The sequence below is a fragment of the Humulus lupulus genome, chromosome 4, assembly GCF_963169125.1.
Source record: "Humulus lupulus chromosome 4, drHumLupu1.1, whole genome shotgun sequence".
Classification (NCBI taxonomy): domain Eukaryota; kingdom Viridiplantae; phylum Streptophyta; class Magnoliopsida; order Rosales; family Cannabaceae; genus Humulus; species Humulus lupulus.
The window spans coordinates 2,894,716-2,919,772 of NC_084796.1; the positions used below are offsets into that span (position 1 = coordinate 2,894,716).

Below are 25,057 nucleotides of genomic sequence, written 5' to 3' on the forward strand. Positions count from 1 at the left end.
ACTCAATAACTATCGTGCCCGAATCGGGCCTCTATCGGACACTATCGGGCATTTCGAAAAAAACTCAAGGAACAAAAAAAAACGCAGGTTTTCACAGAACACGATTTTCACTAAAAAAACAGCAAAAAATACCAACAAACTACAGATCCAACATCTAAACAACATTCTAAATGGTGGTTAACTTTGGTTCAAATTTTAATTATTAAGCTATTAAATGAAAGGTAGAGAGGAAGAGGGAGAATATAGAGGAAATGTATGAGGATATTTTTGGTATTAAATGAAAGATGAGCATTTGTATCATATGGTGGTTAACTTTGGTTCAAATTTTAAATATTAAACTAATGTAAGCATGATTTATCAAAATTCCCTATAATAATACCAACTATAATATGCCTTTGTCTCGTACAATCAATATTCTATTATTTTCCTTTTTAAAAAAAGAATATATATTTTCCCTTTGAAAAAAAAAATAAAAAAATAAAAAAATCTATTATTTTAGACGGGAATGAACTCTGAGAAATTCGATTTTCATGACATGGTTGTAAATGTACCGCTTATCCGAGACAAACCCATAATATAATAGCCGCAGAACTTTCTCCTCTCCTTTTTCCAGATGACGATACAGTCAAGGCAATGAAGAATTGACAGAAGAAAATCCAGCAAATGGGTAGCCACTGCCACACCAAGGTCACCAAAATCTCTCTCAACATTTCCCACTTTTTTTCTTTTTTGTTTTGCTTTTTGCAGACCCTACTTCACTTTCTGTATCAGACTTTTCAGCTCCATGTATCGTTTTTGTAAAATAGAACCAAAATTGAACGAAAGAAAAGGTTTTTTTTCATGGCTGTTATATATGAACACTAAATGCCGAATACCCATTTCTTGTATCAGAGTTGTGTGTGTGAAGAAGTGTTAGCTCTAGCTTTTAATATAAGCTAAAGCTGTTACATTTTGCTTTGATTTTCCCTGAAAAAGATGCGATTTTTATCTGTGTTTTGGGGGTAACAGAAGTGTTTGTACATTAGTAACAAGGTTTTAGTTGCTGGCATAGTCTGGTGGCCATATATTTTCCCAATGTCCCCACTCAAGGGCCTTAAAAACAGAAAGAGGTCTTAGATCACTATTGGGTTCCATGACTAATGAGTTGATTAAGTAATCAAGATAATGATTTAGACAAAAGATTTGTTTTTTTGAATCAATTGGGGCTCACTTTTGTGTTTGGTGTTCATCAGGGTTATAATATACTTTTCTTTCATCCTTTTTAATTATCTTTTATAAGGTAATCTAATTTCTGTGCTGTATGTTAGTATTTGATGTTGAATTGGTCCACCGTTAAGAGTGCAAGTTCTTACTGTATGTCCTGAAACAAGCTCTAGCTAGTGATAAATCATAGTTATGATTAGACTGAGATTGGCTATAGTGCATGCTTAGATTCAGGACATACCGCCTGGAAATTTGGTACCTAATAGACTTTGGAATCCTATGCCCCAGTTGGAGCTTTTATTGGAAATCTAGTACTGGTTGGATAAAATGGGATTATTGGCTACACTTAGGGTTAGGGATTCAATGGGATGCAACAGACTTATTTATTTCTTTTTTTCATAACCAATTTGTTTTATGAGTACATAGTATGATCATAAAATACTATTAAACAATCTCATGCAGATGGAAATGATTCCTTGCTTTAATAATATAAGTTTTGTGTTGGTGTAAACTGGTCTTCCCATCTCTTGTTCTTGTCATATGCTATAAGAAGTGTTTCCAACAAATAATTGTATTGAAATATTTGGATTAGTGAGTGTGACTCAAGTTGTACCTACATTATAGCCTGACATGCCATTCAGAGCTTTTGTCTGGGAAGTTTAAATTTACGCTACTCGAATTTGGTTCAATAAACTATAATCATCATTTCTTTTCTTCTTGCCCTTTTGGAAGAACTATTGAATAAGCATATCATAGTTATTATGCCAAGCACTTGCCTACTTGTGGAGTCAATATTGGCTTAACTATTATTCACTTGAAATTTTGCTTGTTTATGAGTCATGTTTAGATTTTGTCTTTTAGTACTAATGCTATGTTCAATATACTGAACTCAAACTTGTAAGTACTTGTAATATATTATTCGCTATAGCTTCATGCTCCTCAAATATCGTAGGGTTAGGCGAGGAGCTTAGTTTCCAAAATAATATGCAACAATATTCTCCAAGTTAAGGAGACTGACTTGGAGTGCCTTTGGAAAAGAATCAAGTTGTGGGTTGGTTGCTATATGGCTAAAGGGTGTCAAAGTTTTTTCCTTGTTTTCCTTTTTTGACTTGTTTAGGAACTGAGATTGCTTGATGTAATTTTATCAGTTTCAAGAATTTTTTACTGTTATGTTAGTTGTTTGGGTTTTGTGAGTCTAGCTATCGGTGTCAAAATAGCATAACACAGTAGAAAAAAAGAAGAAAAGGGTAGAAGAAAATTCTGAATTGTATTGATTACCAAGATTTCGAGAGCTTGGTTCTCTCCAAACAGGTATTAAACCTTACAAAATACTTGACAACCTCTCCTCTCTACAGACCAGCCTATTTACTCTAAAGGACTAGGAAAATACGGTGCACTCACCCATACTCTAATACAACCCAAATAACTAACTCTTAATTTTTATCCCCTGCTGCAACCCCACTGGTATTCTTCTTGTGCTTCCTAGAATACACATAAGTGAGGGAAGGTCTATCACGGTGCTTAATATAATAGCAACATCGTTTTTTTTATATAAACGAAACATTAATATGATTTCTTCCTCTCTTTTTCAGGATAAAGTTTGTGACATATGCGGTGGTAATAATCCTCGTTCCAAATTTTTACTTGTAACTTGTTCTATATGCTACACAACTACTGAACATGTGTAAGATTCTCTCTCTCAGCATGAGAACATGCATATACCATCGTTTATTCTAATTTTGATTATTGAATTATCTTTATGATCTTATATAACTTTTTTTGAGAAACCAATTTATATTGATATAAGATGACTGGCTATCATCTACAGCTTCTGATTTTTTATATTAAGGGAAATTATCTTTATGTGAGATGGATTAGATGCCTGTGGTTGTTATTGTTGTCCTTTTGTTTTTGACTTGTTGCGTTTATGTTTTTCAAGTATCACTCTTGCATTGGCTGTGATCATAATACATACATACATAACTGTTTTTATTGACAATAATGATTTTTCCAGCTTTCTGTTTTCAGTTATTGCATGCGAAGAAAAGTAAAGCACAAGGTCCCTGAAGATTGGGTATGTGAATCATGCCTAACTGATAGTGACTCGATTTTGATGGAATCTGAGAAGACCGAGGATGTTGCTCAAAATGACCATTTAAATGTTCAGCTTAATACCCCCGGGCTTGAGAGGATTAAGAAGAGATACAATTTCCTTGGCAATCTGAGGCTAAGGATTGGCGGGGCAGATGTGCAAGCTTGTTGGCCAGGTGGAGCATGGAGTGCATGGAGCGGATATCATTGTAGTGCAGGGGTAATCCTTCCCCTCAAACAATACTTCATCGATATCTGCGATTATTTTGGAATTGCCCCATTCCAGCTCGTTCCCAACAGTTATAGAATTCTATCCACCTTGAAGGTGTTGTACCACCAGAAGAAGTGGCCAACTCCTAGCCCATTGGAGATCCACTACATGTATAATTTAAAAGCCAATCCTGGTCGCGACGATCACAGTACCGATGGATTTTACTATCTAAGCGCCTGGCCGCAAGCTTCTATAAACTTGGTAACGGACATCCCTAGTAATGCGGGTCCATACAAGAAAAACTTTTTCTTCACCACAGCAATCAAGTCCCAAAACTTGAGTTTTCAACGAGCTGGTAAACTTCCTTTCGTAAACCTTCTTTTTCTTCCTAGTTTATTCTATTGAGCCTTCCTCGTAACTGGGATTCCTTTTTAGGGCCATACAAGCGACCCAAGGCTGATAATGAGATAATCAATCGGGTAGAGCAAATATGCGAGCTGCCTTCGGAGGAGAAGAGTACTAAGGTTTTGCTCACTGATGTTAACCTTCGTGAATGCGGGCTCTTTGATAGCTCGCATTCTCTCGGGCTGTCTGACTCTTGTCGCCTAGGAGTTCCTCACGTCTCCTCATCCAAGGCTCCTCTTGTTGAGACTTCCCCCAGCATAATCCAAACTCAGGCTGCTAATGAAAAAGTCATATCTTCTCCTCCTTGCATCAAGAAGGCATATTGTGGGCCTGCCCCTCGAATCATTCTTCCTACAGAGCTCCATGGTTCTCCTGCAAACATAGATATCGACGAGGAGGCTCTCGGGGAGACTTTGGATGACCTTCCCCAGTGCGAGGAAGCTAACAAAGTTCCCGAGATTATCAGTATGGCCCACAAGGATGACATTCCTTGCGAATCCCTTAAGCAAGGATTGAGTCATAAACAAGATTGCTTGGAAGAACCCTCGATAGTTAACCTTGAGCCCGAGAGCTCCGAGGGTATTAACTCCTTACTATTGCCTTTAATACGAGTACAATTCTTTGCTCCGAACATTTTTTCTTTGTCTTTGCAGGAAGCATGGATATATTTGCTTGTTTCTCCAACCCAACTGTCAACCCAAAAAGAAGGAAGAAGAGAAAAATAGCTGCTGAGGGTATTAACTCCTTACTAATGCCTTTAATACTTGTACAAATCTTTGCTCCTAACACTTTGTTTTGTATTTGCAGGAAGCATGGATATATTTGCTTGTTTTTCCAACCCAACTGTCAACCCAAAAAGAAGGAAGAAGAGAAAAATAGCTGCTGAGGGTATTAACTCCTTACTAATGCCTTTAATTCTTGTAAAAGGATAAAACCCCACAAACAAACCCACCCCGAAAAGTTAAGTCCAAAAATTTCTCCAATCCCTAGAAAGATCAGAGAAAGCGATTCCAACAAAACATTTGTTTCTATACACCCAAGTAGCCACCCAAAATTGGATCTTCTCCCAAATATTATCTGCTGAGTTGGAGATATCTTCGAAGATTCTGTTATTTCTCTCTAGCCATAGAGCCCAAAAAGTTGCCAGCACAGTAGTTTGTCAAAGACAGGAAACCCTTTTTCCGCCCCCTAACCTAGCCATAGGTGCCCTCCGCCATAAGTGAGGGCTCTCAATTTTATTGGGAGGAGGTCAACTTCCATTGACCTCTGTCTCTTTTTCAAAAAAAAAAAAATGCCTTTAATTCTTGTACCATTCTCTGCTCTTAACATTTTGTTTTGTCTTTGCAGAAAGCATGGATATATTTGCTTGTTTCTCCAACCCTACTGTCAACCCGAAAAGAGGGAAGAAGAGAAAAATAGTGGCCGAGAGAACAGAGGTCTGCAGGGACACTTCAAGGCAGCCAACGGCCACAGCTCCTGAGGTCGCAATTAGGACTACAGAACAGCTGCCAATGGGCACTGAAGTCGAAGCGCAAAAAACTGCACCAACTGAGTCGATACCTGCTCGCTCTCAAGCAATGTCCGACGTTCTTGAGAGGTTCCAGGCCTTTGCCTCGCCTATGGTAAATGTCTTCGAGAAGGAAGTTGGAGGCAACCTGAGGAAGGATGGGTTGTGGATCGATTCTGAGGACTTAACCGACCTAGCTCTCAAGCAGCAGAGCTTGATGAGCTTGGTAAGTGATTATCATTGTTTGTGTTTTATAAGACTTTTGTATCCACTGACTTTTTCCTTTGTTTGTCAGACCACTGTGGTAGCCTTCCAACAGGCTAAGCTTGTGAAGACCTGCCAGAACAAACTGGGTTGTCAGGAGAAGGAGCTGATAGAGTTGAAAGGAGAGCTGGGAGAAACCAGAAAGGAGCGGGACCATGTCCGACAAGAACTTCAAACTTTAAAGGACAACTTCGACCACAAGCTGAAGGAAGAAGTGGATTTGGTTGCTGATCCCTTAAAAGGTGAGATTCAGTTTCTCCAAGAGAAGCTTGCCAAGGCTGAGGCAACCGAGACTTCACTGAGGAGCGACCTTAAGGGAAGAGATGAACTCGTCGAAGAGCTCCAAAGGGCACAACGAGTTAACCTCGAGGAGTTCAAGAAGGAAAATACCAAGCTGAAGACCCAACTCAACGAGATGACCATGAATGTGTTCTACACTTGCTGGAAGCACAATCGAGGTGGCGATTATAGCTTCCTCGAGAGCAACCTGGAGAAGTGCATGGCGGACTTTAAGAAACGCTTGGCCGATGAGGAAGCTGCTACTGTTGATAGCGAGGACGATGACACCAGGTCGATCCACGAACTGGCTGATGAGACCACTCCAACCAAACCTTAATATCCTTTTTTCTATCTTTTTGTTTAGCCTTATTAGTGCAGCCTAATCAGCATTGTTAATCAATTAATTGAGTTTAACATTGCAGTCTTTTTAAGTAGAAATATTTAGGACTTTTTCAAGTGTGAACACTCATTTGATTGAATTCTCAAAACTGGCCAAGGATTAATGCCATTAAGGCTACCATTGTAAAGAGAGCATTATATATATTAATATATATATATATATATATTTATATACAAGTTTTTCTAGTTATTCGCATTTTTACATTAATAGGCCACAATCATTTATTGAACACTTTTAAAGAGCTGTCATTATAAACAGGGTTTATATCTTTTTGGACCCTTCATTTTTTTCCCATTACCTATTTGGATTCTATGTTTTGACAAATTATTTTTTGGACCTTATGTTTTGTAAAATAGTTAAAATAGAACCCTAAACTCAATTTTCGTCAATGTTTTTTAATTAATATTACAAATAATTTACCAAACTAACAATTCAGAACAAAAATAAAATCATTTTGCTTAAAAATTGTGTTGTTATATTCAATTTTTTCTTTATCAAAATTGAGTTTAGGGTTCTGTTTTAATCATTTTACAAAACATAGAGTCCAAAAAATAATTTGTCAAAACACAGGGTCTAAATAGGTAATGAAACAAAACGCAGGTCCAAAAAAATATAAACCCTTATAAATAAACTCAAAAAGGGCTTAAACATCTTAATATTGAATATTCAACTTTATAACGTGTGATTATATCACTTTTTTTTATAAAAGAATATTGAACTAAGTCTCATTAAAGAGCAATCACTTTTATTAAAATTAAAATTGTCAAAGAGAAACCATTCAATTTCTTCAAAAATAATCTCTTATCAGTTCAAGATTTAACCAAATATGCAAGTGTGGATACTTGCGGAGATTTGATTGAATTAAAGCACTTTCAATATGTTGAAAGTAACTAATCCAATCATTACATACTTTATTTATATAATTTTTTTAAAAATATATATGAAAATAATTATTTAAATTTTTATATATTCGATTCAAACAACAATAATGATATAATAACAATTATTTTTTTAGAAAAAATAATACTCAAAATTTTAATTTGTGAACGTTTTATGTCAAATTTAAATGCAAATGTTATATTTAATTTTAAATATTAATACTTTCTATAGCATATAGTTTGGAATTTCATTGCATTTCTCATCGCTTTTTGAGTTATCTGTCGTTTCTCCTAGCTGTGACGTTTCAGTGGTTTTGACGATTGTGTCGTTTTGGAAGTTTATTGTCGTTTTCCAAATTATGTCGTTTTTCATTTTATTGTCGTTTGTTACATTTCTAACGTTTTTTTGTTTTTTGTTTTTTCCTTTTCTTTAAGCCAGTTCCTCATGTTTTCTTCTTTGATAACTCTTTTTTAACACGACTTTTGAATGAAATCTCTGCTAATTCAGTTTAGCACACTATTATTTTAGACCAAATGTTGTTACTTTGAGCCATTAAAGAAAAAAGACTTGCACCCAGAAATTTCTTCTCATTTTCCGACCCTTTTTCCCAGAAAATGATATAGAAATGGCAATAACGAATTCACAGACGAAAATCCAGCAAATGGGTAGCCACTGCCACACCAAGGTGACCAAATTCTCTCTCAAAAATTTCCCATCTTCTTTTTTTTTTGTTTTCTGTCAATTTCTGCAGACCCACTTTAGTACTTGACTTTATCTATGGTGTTTTTTTAGTCTCCTGAATTTTCAGCTCCATGTTTATTTTTTTTCATTTTTTATTTTTGTAATAAGAACCGAAATTGCATGAAATGAAAAAAGGGGCTTTTTTTGTTTTTTTTATCCTCATAGCTATTGAATTTATCCTGTGAGATTGGCATGCCATGAACGATTCGTGGCACCCAAATCAACCTATGAATTGCATATTTTTTTCCTGTATCGAGAAGCTCTGGACCAGCCCTGGCTGAAATGAAAGCGAAGCAGAAGCTTGGTGACGCAGTAGACCTTTTGTACTCTCGTGGCTGCGCCTCCTCCGAAGCCTACACACGCCTCGTCCTCGAATGTGTTCGGTCCCGCGATGTTGCCCAAGCCAAGAGATTGGAGTCTCACATGGAACTTCACTTATTCCATCCCACCAATACTTTCCTCCATAATCGCCTCCTCCATCTATATGCTAAGTCCGGCAGACTTGACGATGCCCGCAACTTGTTCGATAAAATGCCCAAGAGAGATGTCATTTCTTGGAACGGCATGCTTTCTGCTTTTGCAAAATCCGGGTCGGTTGAGGATTTGGAAGAGGCGTTCGAACAAATGCCTGATCATGATTCGGTTTCTTTTGACACGATGATCGCGGGTTCTTCAGGGAATGAGTGTCCAAGAAAGGCGCTAGAGATTTTCGTTAGAATGCGGAGGGAAAACTTTGAGCCTTCGGAATACACTTTTGTCAGCCTCTTACGGGCATCTTCTCAGTTATTGGCTCTTAGGCTTGGAAAACAAATACATGGTAGAGTTGTTGCTGGCAATTTGGCTGGGAATGCCTTCATTTGGAATGGGTTGACTAATCTGTACGCCAAGTGCAGCGACATCGACCGTGCTCGTTGGTTGTTCGATCACATGGTGAATAAGAGTTTGGTTTCCTGGAATTTGATGATTACAGGGTATTTGAAAAATGGAGAGCCCAAGAAATGCATTGATTTGTTTAGAGAAATGCAACTGTCGGGGTTAAAGCCTGACCAAGTTACGGCATCAACCATTATCAGTGCCTACTTTCAAACTGGATGTATAGACGAAGCAATAAAGACTTTCCATAGTATCAAGCAGAAGGATAAGATTTGTTGGACGACAATGATAGTGAATTGTGCACAAAACGGTAGAGAAGAAGATGCTTTGATGTCGTTTGGAGAGATGCTAGCAGAAAACATCATACCTGACAGTTTTACCATTTCAACTGTGGTTAGTTCTTGCGCTAAATCAGCATCACTATTCCATGGCCAAGCTATTCATGGGAAATCAATTTTGATGGGAGTTGATGATGATTTGCTTGTTTCGAGTGCTCTCGTCCATATGTATTGCAAATGTGGAGTTACTAATGATGCTTACTTAGTCTTTGAAACAATGCCAGCTCGAAATGTGGTTTCTTGGACTGCTATAATCGGGGGTTGTGCACAAAATGGACAAGATCTGCAAGCTTTGGCCCTCTATGAACGAATGCTGGAAGAAAACATGAAACCAGATAACGTTACTTTAGTAGGTGTCTTATCAGCTTGTGTCCATGCTAATTTGGTTGAAAAGGGCCAAGAATATTTTGATTCAATCAGCAAAAGACATGGTATGACTCCCACTTTGGACCATTACGCCTGTATAATCTGCCTCTTAGGTCGTTCAGGTCACTTAGATAAAGCTTTAGATCTTGTCAAAAGTATGCCCCATGAGCCAAACAGCCTAATATGGTCTACACTTCTGTCCATTTGTGCAACCAGAAAAGACATTAAAAATGCAGAGATGGCGGCTGAGCATCTCTTTAAGTTAGAACCTTTCAATGCTGGACCTTATATTATTCTGTCTAACATGTATGCCAGCTTGGGAAAATGGAAAGATGTGGCGTCCATTAGATCTCTAATGAAGATTAAGAATGTGAAGAAGTTCTCAGCTTATAGTTGGATCGAAATCGATAGCATGATCCACAAATTTGTATCTGAAGATCGATCGCATCCGGAGACTGAAACAATTTATGAAGAGCTGAACAAACTGGTTAAGAAAGTGCAAGAAGCTGGGTTTACTCCTAATACAAATTTTGTGTTGCACGACATCGGAGAAAAGGAAAAAATTGAGTCTATATGTTACCATAGTGAGAAACTTGCTCTTGCATTTGGATTGATCAAGAAACCTCAAGCATGGATACCAATAAGGATAATGAAAAATATTCGTGTCTGTGGTGACTGCCATCAATTTATGAAGTTTGTATCGAAAATTACTGGAAGGTCAGTCATATTGAGAGATTTAAACAGATTCCATCATTTTGAAGGGGGGACATGCTCTTGCAAGGACTATTGGTGATCAATAGTTCTGTTAAGGCGAACTGCAATGCAAAGTTACAGCGGCGTAAATATGCCGTGATTCCCTCAAAAAATTTGTAGGTATAAATAAACTCCGTGTGAAGGAGTTGATTTGGTTTTTTTGACTAGAAAATCCACTAAATACCGAATACCCACTTCTTGGATTAAAGTTGTGTGTGTTTAGAAGTACTTGATGTAGCTTCTTATATAAGCTATTGCATTTTGCTATGTTTTTCCCCCCTGAAAAAATGTGAGTTTTGGGGTATCAGAAGTGTTTGTACATGAGTAAAAGAACTTTAATTGCAGGCATAGGGTGGTGACTAAGTTTAAAAACAAAAAGAGGCTTTAGATCACTATTGGATGCCATGACTAATAAGTGACTAAGTTATCAAGATAATGATTTAGAAAAAGATTTGTTTTTTTCTTTAATCAATTGGGCTCACTTTTGTGTTTGATGTTCATCAGGGTTGTATTATACTTTCTTTAATTCTTTTTATATATCTTTTATAAGGCAGTATGATAAAACTCAGTTCAAATCTCCTGAACAAGTCAATAAGCCATCTTCAGGGATCATGGGAACAGGATTATCAACCTTCAAAGAGTCAAAAGGTCAGAAATCTTTGTTATCTTAACATTGCACCGCTAATTTATCTCAAATGCCTACTAATCTAAAGAGTTCAGAGAGATCTGCATTTGATTTCCTAATGTTTAGATACATATATCATGAAAATTAATATCATTATAGGTAAGTCTTTATTCCCCATAAGTTTTTACATTACCTGTCATCCCACTTTTCATTTTATTGCATTAAAATGATTTTGTTGTAGCTCCTATCTTGAGGGCAGCTTATTCTCTCGTTTTTTTCTCTTTCTGTTGATAATCCTTCTTGATGGGTATAATGTATATAGCTTGTTATGCATTTGTGCTTGTGGGCAAAGATTAAAAAAGCAATTGGTTCACTACATATAGAGTACATACTTTTTCTGATGTCCTTATAAATGAATTTTATAAGTACAAATCTATAAAAAAATTATAAGTACACTTTTTTTTTTTACTATTGGTGTGCTATTATGAGTTATCAAGTGTAAAATGATATACAAATTGCTTATATTGCCTTTTTTTTTCTTTTTTTTTTTCACAGATATCAATCCTTTAGATGATGATTATTCATTTCCTGAGGATGTTGATGAGGAAACAAATGATGCTGAGGGGTTCGATAATGATGACAATATGAGTGGTGATGAGGAGATAGAGGAATATGTAGCTGGTAGAGGCCCGACATTGATGCATGAGGTATTTAAAGCCCGGAGTGAGGTAATACGCACACCAATAGAGTTCAATGAGTTTGGACAAGTTATTGGTCCTGCGAGAACAAGGTTTGCATCGACACTTGGATCCATTGTACGCAGAAGTATTAACATTAAGCATTGTGGGATTTGAGTTCCTATAAGTCATTACAAGACTTTGACTGTTATGTTAGTTGGTTTATTAACTAACTTAACGGTTTAAGTCAACTAAAGTCTTGGCTATATATATATAGAGGCTTCTCAGATCAATGAAGAGTCAGAAAAACATACAGAGCCATTTTTCAAGACATAAAGAAATAGAGAGTGAGATCTTGATTGAGTGAATAAGAGAGAGAGCTAAGGAAAGAGCAAGCTTAGAGGGGTTTCGGGTTTATGTAATAGGCTACATATGTTGATGAATATGCAAGCCTGGTTTGTGTGATTAGAAGAGAGATTTCTTCATTGTTGTTGTATGAGCTACTCGACTGTGTTGGCCTCCTCTTTATTCGATCAATAAAGAATTACAAAGGGTGTTTCCAAGACTGGATTAGAGCCAATAAATCATCCTGATTTATTGGTCTTGAACCAGTATAAAAACTATGTCTTGTGTTGATATTAGTTTTCTGTTTTGAGTTTTAATATTTGTTTTATGATCATCGTTTTGTGTAGTGTATTGTACTAACTTCTGTGCAGGCTCCAAGATCGACTTTAAGGCATCAGATTTACTATAAGCATGATAGTTGGGCGAAGGTTCCTACTTCCGAGAAAAATAAATTATGGCATATTGTTGAGGTATGAGTCTATTATCATAACATGTTTTGTTTGTAATGTGTTTAATGCTACGAGTCTATTATAATGTACTGGTTGTATTTGCAGGAGACTTTTGAGACTGATCCTAAAGCGAGGAAAAAGATTTTACAGACAGGTGGCAGATATTGGAGACTTCACTAAGGAGCGACCTTAAGGGAAGAGATGAACTCGTCGAAGAGCTCCAAAGGGCACAACGAGTTAACCTCGAGGAGTTCAAGAAGGAAAATACCAAGCTGAAGACCCAACTCAACGAGATGACCATGAATGTGTTCTACACTTGCTGGAAGCACAATCGAGGTGGCGATTATAGCTTCCTCGAGAGCAACCTGGAGAAGTGCATGGCAGACTTTAAGAAACGCTCGGCTGATGAGGAAGCTGCTACTGTTGATAGCGAGGAGGATGACACCAGGTCGATCCACGAACTGGCTGATGAGACCACTCCAACCAAACCTTAATATCCTTTTTTTTTCTATCTTTTTGTTTAGTCTTATTAGTGCAGCCTAATCAGCATTGTTAATCAATTAATTGAGTTTAACATTGCAGTCTTTTCAAGTGTGAACACTCATTTGGTTGAATTCTCAAAACTGGCCAACGATTAAGGCTACCATTGTAAAGAGAACATTATATATATATATACAAGTTTTTCTAGTTATTCGTATTTTTACATTAATAGACCATAATCATTTATTGAACACTTTTAAGGAGCTCTCATTATAAATAAATTCATAAATGGCTTAAACATTTGAATATTGAATATTCAACTTTATAACGTGTGATTATATCACTTTTAAAAATAAAAAATAAAAAAATATTGAACTAAGTCTCATTAAAGAGCAATCACTTTTATTAAAATTAAAATTGTTAAAGAGAAACCATTCAATTCCTTTAAAAATAATCTCTTAACAGTTCAAGATTTAACCAAATATGCAAGTGTAGATATTTGCACTTGTGGAGATTGGATTGGATTGAAGCACTTTCAATCATTACATACTTTATTTATATAATTTTAAAATATATATATATATATATGAAAATAATTATTTAAAAATATATATATGAAAATAATTATTTAAATTTTCATATATTCTATACAAACAACAATAATAATATAATAACAATTATTTTTTTAGAAAAACTAATACTCAAATTTTTAATTTGTGAACGTTTTATGTCAAATTGAAATGCAGATGCTATATTTAATTTTAAATATTAATACTTTCTATAGCATATAGTTTGGAATTTCATTGCATTTCTCATCGCTTTTTGAGTTATCTGTCGTTTCTCCTAACTGTGACGTTTCTGTCGTTTTGACAATTGTGTCGTTTATTTCCAATGTCTGTCGTTTATTTTAATTGTGTCGTTTACAAATTAAATTATGTCGTTTTGTAATTTTATTGTCGTTTTCCAAATTATGTCGTTTTCATTTTATTGTCGTTTGTTACATTTATTACGTTTTTTTTTTCCTTTTCTTTAAGCCAGTTTCTCAAGTTTTCTTCTTTAATAACTCTCTTTTAACACGACTTTTGAATGAAATCTCTGCTAATTCAGCTTAGCACACTATTATTTAAGACCAAATGTTGTTACTTTGAGCCATTAAAGAAAAAAGATTTGCACCCAGAGATTTCTTCTCATTTTCCTACCCTTTTTCCCAGAAAATGATATAGAAATGGCAATAACGAATTCACAGACGAAAAGCCAGCAAATGGGTAGCCACTGCCACACCAAGGTGACCAAATTCTCTCTCAAAATTTTCCAACTTTTTTTGTTTTCTGTCAATTTCTGCAGACCAACTTTAGTACTAAACTTTATCTATGGTGTTCTTTTAGTCTCTTGACTTTTCAGCTCCATGTTTATTTTTTTCATTTATTATTTTTGTAATAAGAACCGAAATTGCATGAAATGAAAAAAGGGGCTTTTTTTTTTTTTTATCCTCATAGCTATTGAATTTGTAGGTATAAATAAACTCTATGTGAAGGAGTTGATTTGGTTTTTTTGGCTAGAAAATCCACTAAATACCGAATACCCATTTCTTGTATTAAAGTTGTGTGTTTATAAGTACTGGATGTAGCTTCTTATATAAGCTATTGCATTTTGCTATGTTTTTCCCCCTGAAAAAAATGTGAGTTTGGGGGTATCAGATGTGTTTGTACATGAGTAAAAGAACTTTAATTGCAGGCATAGGGTGGTGACTAAGTTTAAAAACAAAAAGAGGCTTTAGATCACTATTGGATGCCATGACTAATAAGTGACTAAGTTATCAAGATAATGATTTAGAAAAAGATATGTTTTTTTTTCTTTAATCAATTGGGCTCACTTTTGTGTTTGGTGTTCATCAGGGTTGTATTATACTTTCTTTAATTCTTTTTATATATCTTTTATAAGGCAGTATAATTTATTGTGCAAGTTGTTACTGTATGCCATTGCCCTGTATCAAGCTCTAGCTAGTAATAAATTTATAGTTATGATAAAACTAAGATTAGCTATGGTGCATTCCATAATTTAGGACATACCACCCTTGGTGAAGATATAAGTTTGGTACTTAATAGACTTTGGAGTCCTAGGTCCCAGTTGGTGCTTTTATTAGAAATCGGATATTCCCAAAGATTCAAAGCTTATTACAAATATATTGGAGGAATTTCATAGTACACCTATAGCTGGACACTCAGGGGAAACAAAATGTATCTCAGACTTAAAAAAGAGTTCTTTTGGGTGGGAACGAGAAAGGATGTAATTCATTTTGTGCAACAATGCTCCACACGCCAACAGAATAAGTATGCAGCTACAACTCCAGCTGGGTCATTACGATCGATAGCACTTCCAGCTCAAGTTTGGGATGAAATCTCTATGGATTTTCATAGAGGGTTTGCCCAAATCGGAAGGGAAAGACACTATCTTGGTCAAGGTGGATAAGTTGAGTAAGTATGCCCATTTCATACCCCTAAACATCTTTTACTGCTGCTACCATGGCTGCAACTTTTCTTCAAGAGGTGGTTAGGCTCCATGGCATTCCCCAATAGATTGTTTCAAATCAGGAAAAAAAAAGGAGCACGGCCTACCACCCTCAAACTGATGGGCAAACAGAAGTGGTGAATAGAATGTTGGAAACATACTTGAGATGCTTCATTTCCGACAAACCTTGACAGGGGCTCAAATGGTTACCATGGGCAGAGCCCATTCCGCCACCAAATGCACACCCCTTTTAAACTCCTATATGTCAGGGATCCGTCCTCTCTAACCACGTACAAACCTGGTTCTTCACTAGTTTCAGCAGTTGACTCTATCTTAGAAGAGTCCGAGATGCAACATTGGATGAACTAAGGATGCACCTCCTACTCAAAGCTTAGCTGCGAATAAAACTATATGCCAACAACAAGGGACACCATGAGGAATACGCAGTAGGGGAGTTTATGTTCCTAAAGATAAAGCCCTACAGGCAGCAATCTTTAGCTAAAAGAAGAATGAAAAACTGGCTGCAAGATGCTGTGGCCCTTTCAAAATCATTGCTAAAATAGGAGAAGTGGCTTACTGCCTGGAGTTACTAGCTAATGCATCGATTAACCCTGTATTCCATGTTTCCCATTTCAAAAGAGCACACGGACAAAGTATTTCCTCGGCAGTGCTGCCGCGACAACTATCCCCAGATTTGGAAATGATAACTGAACCTGATCCTGAAGCACTAAAAGAAGTCCGGCAAATCCAGGTGGAAATCCAGGAGACATTGAAGTACTAATAAAATGGAAGGCTTTACCAGATTTTGTGTCAACTTTGGAAGACTACAACATGATCAAGAACCAGTTCCTAGCTTTTCAAATGTTTGGGCCAGGGGTAATGTTAAGCTTACTTATTGTTTTATTTATTTGGTTGTAAGGTAGCTGAGCTGTCAAATGTTTTGGTGGTTAGCTAAGGGCTTAGCCTTGACTCGGTTTGGTGTTATACACCCCAGTAGCTTCTGTCAAGGGTATCAGATCATTTTGTAAAGTGTGAAAGAGTTCTTTGTGAAGATATACAATTGTCTGAAGACTTGGAATTGTTTGTAAGCTTTGTGATATTAATAATACAACAGCACAGAGGTTATTGCACTGGATTTCTGGGTGTGTTTTCCAACAGAAACCTAGTACTGGCTGGATACAATGGGATACATTGGCCATACTTAGGGACTCAATAAGAAGACAGAGAATGTCCTTTGCTCAAATCTCATTTATTTCCTTTTGATGACTTAGTTTGCTTATGAGTACATAACATGATCATAAAATACTATTAGGCAATCACATGCAGATGGAAATGATCACTTGTTTTAATAAAGTAAGTTTTAAGTTGGTGTAAAGTGTAAACTGGTCTTTCGATCTCCTGTTCTTGATGTATGATATAGGTATCAATTTGGAGCACCAAAAATTAAAGAAGTGTTTCAAACAAATAATTGTATTGAAATATTTGGAACATTATGTTTGACTCAAGCTGTATCTAGGTTGCAGCCCGACATGCCCATTCAGAGCTATTGACTAAGAAAATTAATTTTATGTTAATCTTCCATTTAAAGGGGACCATATAAAAGAAATGAATTTGGTTCAATATGAAGTAAATCTATGACTAGCATGTCTTTTCTTCCTGCCCTTTGAGTCAGTATTGGCTAAACCATTATTCACTTTAAATTTTGCTTGTTTTTGAGTCATGTTTAGATTTTTCTTTTTGGTAATGTTATATGTTCAGATTGGGAGACTGACTTGGAGTGCATTTGGGAAATAATCAAGTTGTGGGATGCTATATGGCTAAAGAGCGTCAAAGTTTTTGCCTTGTTTTCCTTTTTTGACTTTCTAAGAAACTGGATCTGCTTGATGTTATTTTATTTTATTAGTATTGTGGATTTTTGTCAGTTTAGCTGTTGGTGCTTCACCTCAGCTGGTCTCTTTTGATTGTAATTATACCTTATATAAAAAAAATTAATATGATTCCTTTATCTTTTTCAGGAAAAAGTTTGTGAAATATGTGGCGGTCATAATCCTCATTCTGAATTTTTACTAGTAACTTGTTCTGTATGCAACACAACTTGTGAACATGTGTAAGATTCTCTCTCTCTCTCTCTCTCTCTCAGCATGAGAACATGCATATACCTTTTCAGTTTTCATAGCTGGAATGCCTGACTTCCTTTGCTTATTCTGATTTTGATTGTTGAATTATCTTTATGACTTTATATATAAAGTTGAGGAAACCATCTTTCTGTGAGATAGATTAGATGTCTCTGGCTGTTATTGTTGTTTTTTTGTTTTTGACTTGTTGCCTATATGTTGTTAGCATAACTGTTTCTATTGACAATAATGTATGGAAAGAGGTACTTTGATAATAATGAAAAACGATTTGTCTGTCTTCCATTTTCAGTTATTGCATGCGAAGAAAAGTAAAGCACAAGGTCCCTGAAGATTGGGTCTGTGAATCATGCCTAAATAGTGATGACTCGATTCTGATGGAATCTGGGGAGACAGATGCTCTTGAGACATCTTCATTCCAAGAAGATGAAGTTGTGACTATGGCAATGAGCACTGAGCAATTTTCAGCTTTGCAGCAAAAGCCTGTAAAAACGGGTAAAGTTAAGTTCAATTCTCATGAACAAGCCATTAAGCGATCTTCAGAGATCTTAGGAAAAAGATTATCCACCTTCAAAGAGTCAAAAGGTCAGAAATCTTTGTTAACTTAACATTGCAACACTAATTTGTCTCAAATGCCTATTAACTCTAAAGGGAGTAGAAAGATCTACATTTAATTTCCTAATGTTTGGATACTTATATCATGAAAATTAGCATCATTATCGGTAAGTCTATATCCCCCATAAGTTTGTACATTACTTATCATCCCACTTTTCATTTTATTGACATAGGGAAATTGTTGTCTGATTTTTTTGTAGACGTGTATTTATTTTGTTTGGTCAATGTGTGTTTATTTTGTGTTTTTGTTTGGATTTTTTTTAGAAATAAGAGTTGATATGAATAAAAAATGGATGATGGATGTCAGCTGATAGGTTGTCAATGAAATATAAGGATAAGATTGAATTATTCTTGAAATTTAGTTTGGATGAAGCCGAAAATTCAAACTTTGTTTCTTGTTTTAACTTATTTTGGTCGGTGTGTATCTGAAATGACAAATTCATCTAGTAATGTGACAGACAACATTAAGTGAATGTCACGCGGTCCTTCTTTGAATGTGGTTAAGTATCCATCGTGTACGGTCAATGGTGCTCAACTTAATACTAGAAAGCGTAATAACATAAAAACCACACCGAATAGTGGAATTAGCACTGTTGCCAAAAGAGGGCAAATCTCTAGTTAGAAAGGGAAAACCTTGATAGAAGGTGATGATTTTTATGGAGTAATCCAATAAATTTGAGAGTTAGATTATATAACAAGTTAGAGTACTTGTCTTTTTGTGTGACAGAGGACGATGTAGGTTTCAATTTAGTTGATCTAAATCGATTAGGGTACACAACTGACACATATATATTGGCAACAAGTGTTCTATGTCAATGGTATATAAGACACACAATGCTCAGTTATGCTATCACCACTAACTTGAAAGATTGAAGAAACAAAGAGAGATGTGCCTGACATACCACTCCTTGATGAATGACATTTACTGCACCACAACTTTCTAACGACGATATTGATGATGATGGTGACAATATATGTTTCCTTGTAGATGGTGAAAGTGTATTAAACTTGAGATAACACTATATTGCTTATTTGTTCGTCCTCTTATAACCCTATCTAATACACCTCTTTTATTATCAGTTTGCTCTTATGATGTGTGTTATTCTGATTTATCAAGTGTAAAATGACATACCAGTTTATTTTTTCACAGATATAAACCCTTTAGATGATGATTATCCATTTCCTGAGAATAGTGATGAGGAAATGGATGATGTTGAGGGGTTCGATAATGATGAAAATATGAGTGATGATGAGGTAATAGAGGATTATGTAGCTGGTAGAGGCCCAACATTGATGCGTAAGGTATTTAAAGCCCGAAGTGAGGGTATACGCACACCGATAGTGTTCAATGAGTTCGGACAAGTTATCGGTCCAGCAAGAACAAGGTTTGTGTCGACACTTGGATCAATTGTACGCAGAACCGTCAACATTAAGCATGACAGTTGGGCGAAGGTTCCTACTTTCGAGAAAAATAAATTATGGCATATCGTTGAGGTAAGAGTATTATAATGACATATGTTGTTTGTAATGTGTTTTATGCTATGAGTTTATTATGATGTAATGTTTGTAATTGTAGGAGACTTTTGAGATAGATCCTAAAGCAAGGAAAAAGATTTTACAGGCGGGTGGCAGATATTGGAGGAACTTCAAAACAAATCTCACCAACAGATGGATAGAAAAACATAGATACACTAAACCCCACAGGCTAATGCACCCACCGAGAGGATATATATCAGTGATAAGAAAAGTTGATTGGGACAACTTTGTCAAAGTAAGACTAAGCCCAGAATGGGCTGAGAAAAGAAAGAAAATGCAAGCGGTACGGGCGAAGCTTCCTCACAATCATAACATGTCTAGGGGAGGTTATGTATCTAAGGAGGAGCAACTAATGAAAGAAAGTGATGGCCAAATAAGTGAGTTTGATAGAGCTGAGTTGTGGAAATTAGGCCGACAGAACAAGAGAGAGCTGTCGGGCGAGGAGGCATCAGCGGAAGCTAACATTGTAAGTGTATAATGTTTTACTTCTTGTTGTTATTTCACAATACTATGTATGTGATAACTTTTTTATTCTTTGTTTTGTAGGATCATTACAAAAAAGTAAAGCACGAGGTCCCTGAAGATTGGGTCTGTGAATCAAGCCCAACCGTCAGTGACTTGATTCTGAGGGAATCTGGGGAGAAAGATGTTCTTGTGACATCTTCATTCCAAGAAGATGAAGCTGTGACAAGAGCAATGAGCAATGAGCAATTTTCAATTTTGCAGCAAATGCCTGCAGAAACTGATAAAACTAAGTTCAAATCTCCTGAACAAGTCAATAAGCCATCTTCAGGGATCATGGGAACAGGATTATCAACCTTCAAAGAGTCAAAAGGTCAGATATCTTTGTTAACTTAACATTGCACCGCTAATTTATCTCAAATGCCTACTAATCTAAAGAGTTCAGAGAGATCTGCATTTGATTTCCTAATGTTTGGATACATATATCATGGAAATTAATATCATTATAGGTAAGTCTTTATTCCCCATAAGTTTTTACATTACCTATCATCCCACTTTTCATTTTATTGCAAAACTTGTATTGCATTAAAATGATTTTGTTGTAGCTCCTATCGTGAGGGCAGCTTATTCTCTGGTTTTTTTCTCTCTGTTGATAATTCTTCTTGATGGGTAGTTGTTATGCATTTGTGCTTGTGGGCAAAGATTAAAAAAACGATTGGTTCACTACATATAGAGTACATACTTTTTCTGATGTCCTTATAAATGAATTTTATAAGTACAAATCTATACAAATTTTATAAGTACACTTTTTTTTTTTACTATTGGTGTGCTATTATGATTTATCAAGTGTAAAATGATATACAAATTGCTTATATTGCCTTTTTTTTTTCTTTTTTTTTCACAGATATCAATCCTTTAGATGATGATTATTCATTTCCTGAGGATGTTGATGAGGAAACAAATGATGCTGAGGGGTTCGATAATGATGACAATATGAGTGGTGATGAGGAGATAGAGGAATATGTAGCTGGTAGAGGCCCGACATTGATGCATGAGGTATTTAAAGCCCGGAGTGAGGGTATACGCACACCAATAGAGTTCAATGAGTTTGGACAAGTTATTGGTCCAGCGAGAACAAGGTTTGCATCGACACTTGGATCCATTGTCCGCAGAAGTATTAACATTAAGCATGATAGTTGGGCGAAGGTTCCTACTTCCGAGAAAAATAAATTATGGCATATTGTTGAGGTATGAGTCTATTATCATAACATGTTTTGTTTGTAATGTGTTTAATGCTACGAGTCTATTATAATGTACTGGTTGTATTTGCAGGAGACTTTTGAGATAGATCCTAAAGCGAGGAAAAAGATTTTACAGACAGGTGGCAGATATTGGAGGAACTTCAAAACAAACCTCACCAACTGCTGGATAGAAAAACATAGATACACTAAACCCCACAGGCTGAGGCACCCACCGAAAGGGTATATATCAGTGATAACAAAAATCGATTGGGACAACTTTGTCAAAGTAAGACTAAGCCCAGAATGGGCTGAGAAAAGAAAGAAAATGCAAGCGGTACGAGCGAAGCTTACTCACAATCATAACATGTCTAGGGGAGGTTATATTTCTAAGGAGGAGCAACTAATGAAAGAGCGTGATGACCAAATAAGCGAGTTTGATCAAGCTGAGCTGTGGTCATTAGGCCAAACCAACAAGAAGGGAGAGTTGTCTGGTGAGGCGACATCAGTGAAAGTTAACATTGTAAGTTTATAATGTATTACTTTTATTGATTTTAGTTCACAATATTATGTATGTGATATCTTTTTTATTATTTGTTTTACAGGATCATTTCCAAAAAGTAAAGCACGAGGTCCCTGAAGATTGGGTCTGTGAATCATGCCCAAGTGGCAATGACTCGATTCTGATGGAATCTGGGGAGAAAGATGTTCTTGTGACATCTTCATTCCAAGAAGATGAAGCTGTGACAAGAGCAATGAACAACGAGCAATTTTCAGTTTTACAGCAAAAGACTGCAGAAACTGGTGGAGTTAAGTTCGATTCTTCTAAACAAGTCATTGAGCCATCTTCAGGGATCACAGGAACAAGATTATCCACCTTCAAAGAGTCAAAAGGTCAGAAATCTTTGTTAACTTAATATTGCACCATGAATTTATCTCAAATGCCTACTAACTCTAAAGAGAATAGAAAGATTCGCATTAATTTCCTAACGTTTGGATACATATATCATGGAAATTAACGTCATTATATGTAAGTCTTTATTCCTCATATGTTTTCACAATACTTATCATTTTATAGCAAAACTTGAATTGCGAGGGCAGCTTATTCTCTCGTTTTGCTCTTTCTGTTGATATTCCTTCTTGAGAGGTATAATGTTTATAGCTTTTTATGCACCTGTGCTTGTGGGCAAAGATTAAAAAAGCAATTGGTTCACTACATATAGAGCACATACTTTTTCTGATGTCCTTGTAAATGGATTTTATAAGTACAAATCTATATTAGGTCTTTGTTCTTATCCCAGCTTCAGAAATAATTTCAGTAGCTTCTGGGAATTTGCATGCACATCTGAAGCAATCTATTGGTGTTATTTCGGTTCTCAAAAATCATTGTGACATTTCTGAACATAAGATGTAGCTTACTGATGACTGTTTTGATGATGATGACAATATATGTTTACATTATAATAACATCACATTGTTTATTTGTTCGTGCTTTTATAAACCTAGCTAATACACCTTTTTTTTACTATTGGTGTGATATTATAATGTTTGCTATTACGATTTATCAAGTGTAAAAGGACATAACAAATTGCTTGTTTTTCTTTTTTTTTTCAGATATAAATCCATTAGATGATGATTGTCCATTTCCTGAGGATGGTGATGAGGAAATGGATGACCCTGAGAGGTTCGATAATGATGACAATATGAGTGGTGATGAGGAGGTAGAGAATTATGTGGCTGGTAGAGGCCCGACATTGATGCGTGAGGTATTTAAAGCCCGGAGTGAGGGTATACGCACACCAATAGTGTTCAATGAGTTCGGACAAGTTATCGGTCCAGCGAGAACAAGGTTTGCATCGACACTTGGATCCATTGTACGCAGAACTATTAACATTAAGCATGATAGTTGGGCGAAGGTTCCTACTTCCGAGAAAAATAAATTATGGCATATTGTTGAGGTATGAGCCTATTATCATAACATGTTTTGTTTGTAATGTGTTTAATGGCTACGAGTCTATTATAATGTACTGGTTGCATTTGCAGGAGACTTTCGAGATAGATCCTAAAGCGAGGAAAAAGATTTTACAGACGGGTGGCAGATATTGGAGGAACTTCAAAACAAACCTCACCAACTGCTGGATAGAAAAACATAGATACACTAAACCCCACAGGCTGAGGCACCCACCGAAAGGGTATATGTCGGTGATAAAAAAAATCGATTGGGACAACTTTGTCAAAGTAAGACTAAGCCCAGAATGGGCTGAGAAAAGGAAGAAAATGCAAGCGGTAAGGGCGAAGCTTCCTCACAATCATAACATGTCAAGGGGAGGTTATATTTCTAAGGAGGAGCAACTGATGAAAGAAAATGATGGCCAAATAACTGAGATAGATCGAGCTGAGTTGTGGACATTAGGCCGAATGAACAAGAAGGGCGAGCTGACTGGTGAGGCGGCATCAGTGAAAGCTAACATTGTAAGGGTATACTGTATTACTTCTTTTATTGTTAGTTCTTTCACAACATTATGTATGTGATGACTTTTTATTATTTGTTTTACAGGATCATTACAGACAGCTGCAAACAGAGGGCAAGTGGAAACCCCAAGGATCTAATGATTTGCTAACTATGGCATTGGGGACCCCTGAGAGGAGAGGGTTTGTTAGGGGTATGGGTGTTGGTGTGACGCCCACTCAATTTTTTGACACTCCAACGCCCACGTCGAGGAAGGTGAAAGCAAAAGAAATTTCGAACAACGCCCAGGTTGATGCATTAAGAAGAGAGTTTGAAGAAAAACTGCGCCAACAAGAAGAATTTTTCCGCCAACAACAAGAAGAATTCTTGCGCCGACAAGAAGCCATGATGAAAGCATTCATGGAGTCTGCGAGAGGCTCTTCTCATGTCGGTGGCTCTTCTCATGCATCAACACCCGAGTTCGACACAACATATAGTAGTTGTGTCCCAACACCACCGCAACCAGCAGGTGTAACAAGCCTTCATCCTGATTAATAGAAAAATGCATGAGTTTTTTTTGTCTTCAGAGTATGGCTTAGCAAGGAATGAAAATCCAAACTGGCTATGTAGATGATCATTGTAGAAGTTAGACAGTTGTAGTGTCAAAAATACAAAGTAAAGACTATGCTAAACTCTATGTTGAGATGTATATATAAAAAAAGCTCAATGGCTATGATTTTGCCAAAGCCTGGAATGGGATATAAATTGTCATTATGTGCTAGATGAATGGGATTCACAACTACAAAATAAGAAAAATTAAGCAATATAAGTAAGGAATGAAATTTGGGTGTTTCATTTTAGCATGTAAATTTGCTATTTTGGGTGTTTCATTATTCATTTTCCTTGTCCAAGACTAGTATGAATGTGAAGGTCAATTTTAGAATAAAAAATTATTAAATGTTATATTTAGTACCATAGTTAATATTATGCTTCAATGTATAGATATGCAGTGCTATATGTAAATAACATCTATAAAATCTATCTGTGTAAATATCTATTGTTGTTCACTTGTTGCAATTTTATAATTATTTTGTGATTATGATTGTTATGATAATAGTATTATTTTGTGATTGAATATTGTATCATAAATGAATGTTAATATTAATATGGCAATGATATTGTAGATATTGAGTTTGTGTATTTGACTTTTAGATGATGAACATGAAGAACA

The 25,057-nt window shown here is 36.0% G+C and overlaps 3 protein-coding genes across 10 annotated transcripts; all 3 read left to right on the forward strand.

Moving 5' to 3' along the window:
- The first annotated feature begins 510 nt into the window (after window positions 1-510).
- On the forward strand, window positions 511-6,549 carry LOC133829661 (uncharacterized). 4 transcript variants are annotated; one of them, XM_062259407.1, is made up of 8 exons: window positions 512-687; window positions 2,796-2,887; window positions 3,232-3,860; window positions 3,941-4,489; window positions 4,564-4,644; window positions 4,718-4,798; window positions 5,258-5,643; window positions 5,713-6,549. In XM_062259407.1, exons 1-8 carry the CDS (start codon window positions 664-666, stop codon window positions 6,295-6,297), a joined length of 2,427 nt encoding a protein of 808 aa, XP_062115391.1. In that variant the 5' UTR covers window positions 512-663; the 3' UTR covers window positions 6,298-6,549. The 4 variants fall into 4 exon arrangements, with proteins under 4 accessions (XP_062115392.1, XP_062115391.1, XP_062115394.1 ...); XM_062259410.1 differs by having other exon boundaries at window positions 519-687; window positions 3,218-3,860; XM_062259409.1 differs by having other exon boundaries at window positions 519-687; window positions 2,796-2,820.
- A 1,133-nt stretch (window positions 6,550-7,682) lies between these two features.
- Window positions 7,683-13,103, forward strand: LOC133829663 (putative pentatricopeptide repeat-containing protein At1g68930). 5 transcript variants are annotated; one of them, XM_062259412.1, is made up of 4 exons: window positions 7,683-7,924; window positions 8,146-10,958; window positions 11,491-12,427; window positions 12,512-13,103. In XM_062259412.1, the coding sequence occupies exon 2, from the start codon at window positions 8,263-8,265 to the stop codon at window positions 10,348-10,350; it is 2,088 nt and encodes a 695-aa protein (XP_062115396.1). In that variant the 5' UTR covers window positions 7,683-7,924; window positions 8,146-8,262; the 3' UTR covers window positions 10,351-10,958; window positions 11,491-12,427; window positions 12,512-13,103. The 5 variants fall into 5 exon arrangements, with proteins under 5 accessions (XP_062115396.1, XP_062115397.1, XP_062115399.1 ...); XM_062259413.1 differs by lacking the exon at window positions 7,683-7,924 and having other exon boundaries at window positions 7,938-10,430; window positions 10,861-10,958; XM_062259415.1 differs by lacking the exon at window positions 7,683-7,924 and having other exon boundaries at window positions 7,938-10,430; window positions 10,865-10,958.
- An 865-nt stretch (window positions 13,104-13,968) lies between these two features.
- On the forward strand, window positions 13,969-24,607 carry LOC133829662 (uncharacterized). Its single transcript, XM_062259411.1, has 12 exons — window positions 13,969-14,171; window positions 17,410-17,501; window positions 17,819-18,111; window positions 19,292-19,635; window positions 19,718-20,143; window positions 20,224-20,512; window positions 21,044-21,387; window positions 21,472-21,900; window positions 21,983-22,271; window positions 22,992-23,335; window positions 23,421-23,849; window positions 23,935-24,607. The coding sequence occupies exons 1-12, from the start codon at window positions 14,112-14,114 to the stop codon at window positions 24,379-24,381; spliced, it is 3,786 nt and encodes a 1,261-aa protein (XP_062115395.1). The 5' UTR covers window positions 13,969-14,111; the 3' UTR covers window positions 24,382-24,607.
- Window positions 24,608-25,057: the final 450 nt, after the last annotated feature.